The 7,963-nt window shown below is 45.3% G+C and overlaps 1 protein-coding gene across 2 annotated transcripts in view; it reads right to left on the bottom strand.

Annotated features, from left to right (window-relative positions):
* Positions 1-368: 368 nt before the first annotated feature.
* The window catches only part of LOC119172183 (uncharacterized), a 50,476-nt gene continuing 42,881 nt past the window's right edge, over positions 369-7,963 (bottom strand). Inside the window, exons 13-14 of one of the 2 annotated variants that reach the window (XM_075885441.1) lie at positions 2,166-2,294; positions 369-534 (exon numbers count right to left, since the gene is read on the bottom strand). In XM_075885441.1, the coding sequence (XP_075741556.1) occupies positions 502-534; positions 2,166-2,294 (162 nt within the window). In that variant the 3' untranslated portion in view covers positions 369-501. The remainder of the gene's footprint in view (positions 535-2,165; positions 2,295-7,963) is intronic. The other variant, XM_075885442.1, reaches the window with a different exon arrangement.

Raw genomic sequence — 7,963 nt, 5'->3', positions numbered from 1 at the left:
TATCTATCTATCTATCTATCTTGCCGCCTACGACTTTTAGCACAGAATGCGAAATGTGAAAGAACAAGCACATAATGCGAAAAGCCATGTTTGGAATAGAGCCCGCGCGAGCTACATTATAGCGCTCATCAGTTTTCTCAACAGCCGACGTTGTGTTCGTCGTTGCCATTGTGCAGTGTGTATTGCCAGCGGCCGTGGTATTGCTGTTGTCTACCTTACCGTTTCCCGGCCGCACGTTCAACCAAATAAACAATTTCATCTAGGACACGGCGACTGCTGCTTTATTTAGTGTCACGACCCTGCGATAATATGAGTGAATAGTTCAAAACTAATCGCTGCACGAACAGAAGCCTTAATCGTCGCGTTCATTCTTTATACAAAAAACACCTTTATTCCGAACAGGAAGTGGCAATCTGCTTCGCTAAATGCGACAGGGGGTGGCAATCTGCTTGGTGAAGTGCAAACTGCACGTTTGTTCTTTCAGAAACGTCCACTATTTTACTAGGGCTTGACACAGACCATGTTGTGGCATATCTGTAAAAGAAAAGATGGATCAGAAAATTGATCTACTCGTTTCCTGCTTAGAAACGATATCACGCGATTTACAGTACTGTGAATATTAGAATAAAGTAAAACCTGTGCATGTCTGATTAATATGACTGTTCTGAGAGATGCATGCTCTCCCCATGCGATTGAAAGTTGATTTTCACAAAATGGTCAATAAAAGGTTCCGAAGGATTTACTTTTTTTTTCTCTATGTACGCATTTATTCCGCATGTGTGAAGCAAACGCAGGGACATCTTTTTCTACGAAGTTTTTATGAGTGTAACGAAACGTTAGCTTACGCCTTTGAAGATATGTTGCTGTACTGCTGTGGCGTATATTTGTTCTACAGAAACTGTTGATTGCATGTAAGACGATGACTCATGCACAGCCTCCCAAATTTTTAACCATCTTGCGTAAGTGGCGACCTTTCTGTGCGTCAGCGCCATATAGCGAAGTCTAGTCGCAAAGAGGCGAAGGCAAGGGCATGTCCGTAAAGCACGCCCAGCTGCGCCTGTCGTTTGCTGGGCTCTTTCTACTTGAGAACTTCACCTTCTATTGTCTCGCTTCAGATGAACAGACAGCGTGAGCTGGCTAATAACTTCAGTCATATTTCTTTTTTTTTAAAGACGTTGCAGTGAAAAACAGAGAAAATAATTTGAAGGGGCCTTGAAACACTTTTTTCAGTAAATATTGAATTATTTCACTGGAAAAGCGTATTGCCTCACAAATTCAAGACCGCAACTTTTTTTAGAATCCTTACAGTACGAGCGAAGTTACAAACATTTTTCACACGCTGCAAACGAATTCTCTCTTTTGCTGTTCCGACGAAAGCACTGGAAGCTAAGCAGCGAGGGGTGGGCGAGGGCCAAACAAAAAACGTCACGCAAGCCTTTTGACCTTAAATATTTTTTTCCTTTTTTTTCTTCGAATACGCGGCATTTTTCTCAGTGTGATCGTGCGCGCACTCATGGATAAGTGCAGGCCTCCCTCGGCGATCTCTGTAACGACCGAGCGCGCAATGTTCAAATCAGTCAATGGCTGATAGATGGCACTAAGAGTGGTAGACGAAGACGGGGCTTAACAGCGCAAACGACAGAAGGGGATAGAAGAGACGAGAACAGAGCGCTGAACAGTCTCTTCTATCCCCTCTTGTCGTTTCCGCTGTTAAGCACTTTCTTCGTCTACCATGCAGCACCAACCAGCCCAATCAAGCACCTTTCACTAAGAGTGATTTTTAGGCTTAATGGTGATTTGTCGAGAGATTAAAAAGCAATTTTTGCTGGCTTTGATCATTTATTGTGAATTTCAGGCCAGGTGCTGCGTTATATTGTTTGGCTCGCTTGTTCTCGGGAGCCTCTACTACCGATCGGCAGCACTTTCTGACTATCCTCAAAAAGTGTTGCAGGGCCCCTTTAAAGATACGCACTCGTACACACTCACGATAAAAGCAGTAAATCTACCCATTAGTTCCAAAACCTTTTACATAAATGTGAAAGGTTTCGCTAAGCATGGAAATGTTTTTTTGTATATATGTCTTTTTGAAAGCTTGCCACATGAACGGGTAATCAGGGGTGCACTCGGAGTTTTCACTTGCCCTAGAAGAGAAAAACATTTATCACCTTTTGTGGTTCAGTTTCAGAGCAGGGTGTCCCATCTATTGCAAAAGTCGTCCGGTTCTGCATCTTCGAATGGCTGTAAGTATCGTGTACCAAGCAGCGGAATACGCACTGCTCTAGGTCGGATTGAAGCTGTAACGAAAAAAAATGTCAATACGGAACTTTCTCCTCGTAGTATAGCCCTGAGTTCTTACGTTCTGCCTAATAATACATCTCGAGCTCCAAATAATAAAATTCAATTATACCAAGTTCTCAATGAGGGAAAGAACTTCCATTTCCGTGCAGGCATACCCGTATGATTCAATGTTGCCGTCACATCGAGTAACGAAACTATACCTTTTCCTTCAAATTAGTTTTTATGGAAAATGACTGAGCGAAACAGCGACCATTTACTTCTACCTTCGGCAAAATAATTTTGGTACGTGGGATTCAACGCTATCGCTTCGAAACATATGGGTTCCCTTGGGCAGGGTGTACCTTTATCTTGACGGGGATGTGCGCCCCGCCCTTTCAATTCCAACGAACGTGGTAGTCGTGTGCGTTCTGACGTACTGAATGGTGCTACGGCCCTAGGTCGGCACTTTGGGAGACTACTCACTCATACTCACTCACCACAAATTTTTCAGCCTTCACCCTCACTCACGTTCATACTCACGTCTACTCCCACTCACAGGCCCTCACTCACGTTCATACTCACGCGTACTCGCACTCATGAGTCATTTCTCATAATCTCTCATAATCATATAGTCGTTTTGGGACGTTGAACCCCACATATCAATCAATCGCACTCATGAGTACTCACTAACATTCATACTCCCTCCTTGTCACACTCAGAGTACTGACTCACGTTCATACTCACTCCTTCTCACACTCAAAGTACTCCCTCACGTTCATACTCACGCCTACTCACACTCACTCTTCCTCACTTATGTTCATACTCACTCCTTCTCACACTCAAAGTACTCACTCACGTTCATGCTCACTCCTTGTCTCACTGAGAGTACTCACTCACGTTCATACTCACTCCTACTCAAACTCATGAGTACTCACTCACGTTCAAACTCACTTCTACTCGCACTGAAAGTACTCATTCACGTTCACACTCACTCTTACTCATACTCATGAGCACTCACTCACGTTCAAACTTACGCCAACTCACACTCTATGCCCTCACTCACGTTCATACTTACGACTACTCACACTGATGAGTACTCACTCATTTCATACTCATGATTACTCACACTTGTGAGTACTCGCTCACGTTCACAGTCACGCCAGCTAGCACTCATAGGCCCTCACTCACATTCATACTCACGACTACTCACACTGATGAGTACTCACTCATGTTCATACTCACACCTACTCACAGTCACTCACGTTCATACTGACGCCTACTCACACTCATTGTTCATGGCTCACGTTCATACTCACGACTACTCACACTCTTAGAGAAACACGGACTGCTGGGCGAGTTGGTAATTCATATTAACTGAGGTGCGCGAAAAATTGAAATACAAAAAGAAGACACCTCGAGACAGCGTGCCATGTCCAGGTGTCTCCTTTTTGTACTTCAATTTTTCGTGCACCTCAATTAGGACTCATAGTTACTCACTCACTTTCATACTCACACCTGCTCAAGATCATAAGCCCTCAATCACCTCCGCACTCGCATAAGAACTCACCTTCATACTTACGCCTACCCATACTCAGGTGCACTCACCCACGTACTTTTACATTCACATACTCATCATCATCACAGCAGGACAAAGGCCTCTCCCCTGTTCCGCCAGTCAACTCGGTCCTTTGCTTGCTGTTGCCACTTCATACCCGCAAACTTCCTAATCTCATCTGCCCACCAAACTTTGTCTCCCCTTTTCCCGCTTTCCTTCTCTTGGAATCTACAAATAAACCGGCAGAAAACGAAAGTAATGAACAACAACCTCGAAAGAAAACAGCTCTTCGAGATAGGTGGCAGTGCACTTGAAGTTGGAAAAGGTATATACGTCTACTTAGGACAGGTAGTAGCTGCAGAGTCGAGCCATGGGACTGAAGTAACTAGAAGAATAAGAGTGGGCTGGAGAAGATTCGGCAAGCAATCTCAGCTCATGGCTGGTAGATTGTCACTATCTCCTCAAGGCGAAGGTAAGTAACAGCTGCATCTTGCCGGTACTTACCTACTGAGCAGAAACCTGGAGGCTTACAAAAAGGGTTCAGCTTAAATTGAGGATGACGCAGAGAGCGATGGAAAGGAAAATAGTAGTTGTAACCTTAAGAGTCAAGAAGAGAGCAGAGTGGATCAGTGAACAAACCGGGGTTAAGGATATCATAGTTGAAATCAAGAAGAATAAATGGACATGGGCCGGGCATGTAGTGCGTAGGCAGGATAACAGCTGGTCATTAAGCATAACTGACCGGATTTCCAGAGAAAGCAAACGGGTTAGGGGGAGACAGTAAGTTAGGTGGGTAGATGAGATTAGGAAGTTCGCGGGTACATGATGGCAGCAGCAAGCACAGGCCCGAATCGAGTGGTGAATCACGGGAGAGGCCTTTGTCCTGCAGTGGACGTTGTCAGGCTGATGATCAATAATAACATTGAGGTTGCGTTACGTGTACTCAGCTTACTCAAGAAACAATCGAGCTGAACAATTGTCGCTTTCTGTTAGGATCGATAGGCTCCACAAACAGGCAATTACTCAGCGCATTTACGACGCACCTGCACATTCATTTATTTATTTATTTATTTATTTATTTATTTATTTATTAGAATACCCTCAGGGCCCGTAGGGCATTGTGTGCCATGACGCGTAGGAGACGCTGAGACATCGTTTAGAATATCAGTAATGTGTTACAAGCACTCAAAACGCGCTTTCTTAGGCTACGACGCACGCGCGCGAAACACAGACGCTCTCGACAGCTTCAGTATACTACACGGCCGCCGCTATGATTACCCGCCAGAACCCAAGACGTTGCCATGCCATCCGGCTTGGCCGCTTCATTCGTTCCACTGCCCCTAGCCCATTCTGACTGCACTAGCGGGACAGGCGGGCGCCGGGGCCTCGCCCCCACGTCGGCACTGCGGCCACCCCGGCCGCCCGGCCACTGATAGGTGTTCTGTGGCCCGGTGCGATCGTCGAGACGGTGCCTCCCCTCTCAGCCTCGCCTTCAGATGGAATGGGTTGCGTACTGCAGTTTTACATTCGAGAAATCGTGCGCATCTTCGGAGATGTTTTTCTTCCTCTGTGGGTTGCGCTCACGCGGAGACTTCTTTGGCTCCGTGCCCGCACTGACGATTGCAGGGGGCCTTATTTATGGATCTGCGGACGCGGTTAAGGTTCATTGGAAGTGTGCGTACGCAGGGTTATCGCGGACAGACGAATGAAAAGGTGATTAACGAGTTGCGTTATGTATGTTTTTGTACTAACCCGCGTTATGTGAATGATAGAATAAATTATCAAGGGTGATTGAGCGCTTATTCCACATTGTGTCTGCAATGTTGAAGGCATAATAAGACGCCGAAAATGAAGCGAGGGTAGAGATAGAAACGGCGATGTGAACAGGGTCCGATTACGCTATCGCATACTATACTATTGACGGCGAACCTCCACCGTCCTCCAAGCTTTCCTTTTTTTTCCCTATGGGGCACTGGGAAGGCGAAGTTTGCACACAGCTTCGCGCTTCAGAAGTCATGAGATCACTTAAGGTTTTTGTTCAAGGCAACCGTCACTTGAGGGACAACGCAGAGGTAGAAACTGCAAAATCACTGCGCACAATGTGCGCAGCGCACACAATGTTGTTTCTCTCGTGGGCCATTTCTGCGTTTTTTTTTGTCGCTTGCGCAGCGCATTTCTTTTTTCTGAACCGGCTCGCGCGGCGATTCTCGTTAAAGGGCTTCTCAAGACCTTGTTGTTTTACATGTATTATCAGCGCGTTGCGTAGACTGAAGGCGCAAGAGGTAAGTGCAGCAAGAACGGTAGCTATAGAGACAGGCAGCTCAAAGCTATTTAGCCTAGAAAATTCAAATTACAATAAAATGAACGGCTACTCTCAACTCGAGTTTTGCGCGGTCATCTCGCCCTTCCCCCCCCCCCCCCATCTGATGTAGGATGGCTCCCCCTTTTTCCAAACTACCTGAAGGCTTTTACGTACAGGAAGCTTGCATGCCATAGTGCCCGTTATTTCCAACGTATTGAGGACGCCTTTGCGATGGTTACAAATATTTATCACACTCATAGTAACTCACTCACGTTCCTACTCGTTTCTACTTACACTCACAGCAACTCACTCACCTTCGTAGTCAAGTCTACTCACACTCATGAGTACTCACCCACGTTCATACTTACTCCTACTGACATTCATGAGCTCTCACTCACTCCTAATCACACTCATGAATACTCACTCACGTTCATACTAACGAATACTCACACTCATCAGTACTCACTCACGTTCAAACTCCTACTCTCACTCATAAATACTCACCCACGTTCATACTCTCTCCTTCTCACACTCAGAGTACTCACTCACGTTCATAATCACTCCTACTCACACTCACAAGCTCTCACCCATTCTTCCTCACACTGATGATTACTCACTCACGTTCATACTCACGGATACTCACACTGATGAGTGCTCACTCACGTTCAAATCCACATCTACTCACACTCATGAGTACTCACTCACGTTCATACTCACTCATACTCACACTCAAAGTACTCACTCACGTTCATACTCATTCTTACTCACACTCACAATACTCACTCACATTCATACTCCATTCTACTCACGCTCAGAGTACTCACTCACATTCATACTCACTTATACTCACACTCAGAGTAGTCACTCACGTTCATACTCACTCCTATTCACATTCAGAATACTCATTCATGTTCATACTCACTCCTACTCACGCTCATGAGCACCCACTCATGTTCATACTCACTTCTACTCACACTGAAAGTACTCATTCACGTCCATACTCTCTCTTACTAATACTCATGAGTACTCACTCACGTTCTACTCACTCCTACTTATACTCATCAGTACTCACTCATACTCACACTCACCATGTTCAAATGAGAATGAATGAGTGTGACTGAGTGTACTCATGATTGAGTATGCAGAGCTATGGCCAGCCTATGGACGGCGGCATTTCTCTTGCATGTCAGGCTCTATGTGACAGGAAGCACTGATTGTGTTTTCAAAACATTGCCGCTCCGCCCGCACAAGTTATCGATTTATCATCCGGGTTCCGGCATATCAGCAGCATGTCACACATGGCCGTCTACCTGTACTGCATTGCCGTGACATGGAGCCCTTCATATTCGAACATCTGTAGATGGACGGAAAAATTCTGATCTCGGTTTCACAAAGTTCGCGATGTAACAGAACACGAACGTAGCCATCACTTCTTGAAATCAAGTTTTAACTAGAAAACCATGAAGAATGCACAAGATTTTCTTGTTCTTCTATTATTGTTACTTGTAGCGAGCTAACACTAATGTATTACCGGAAAATAAAACAAGCTACACTTAATGGGCTTAGAAGACGGGGAGTACATCGCATAAAGGTTTGGCAGAACCTACGTGGAGTGTCATTGTACGTACGCACTTTAGATCAGGGTCTCTTCTCCACATGCCATAAGGAGCATTTTTTTCGGCCTGAAAGTGGACTTTATGGGGCTAAAAACAAAGGTGAGTGCCCACAATGAAGTGGCTCATTATTTCTTTTTATCCCGTGGGTCATGAAGAAGAACAAGTCATCGCTTTCTTGGAAACACGACAAAGATTCTGCACTCGCACCTCACG

Source organism: Rhipicephalus microplus, unplaced genomic scaffold (genome assembly GCF_043290135.1).
Source record: "Rhipicephalus microplus isolate Deutch F79 unplaced genomic scaffold, USDA_Rmic scaffold_147, whole genome shotgun sequence".
Taxonomy (NCBI): domain Eukaryota; kingdom Metazoa; phylum Arthropoda; class Arachnida; order Ixodida; family Ixodidae; genus Rhipicephalus; species Rhipicephalus microplus.
This window is presented reverse-complemented; position numbering and strand designations above follow the sequence as displayed.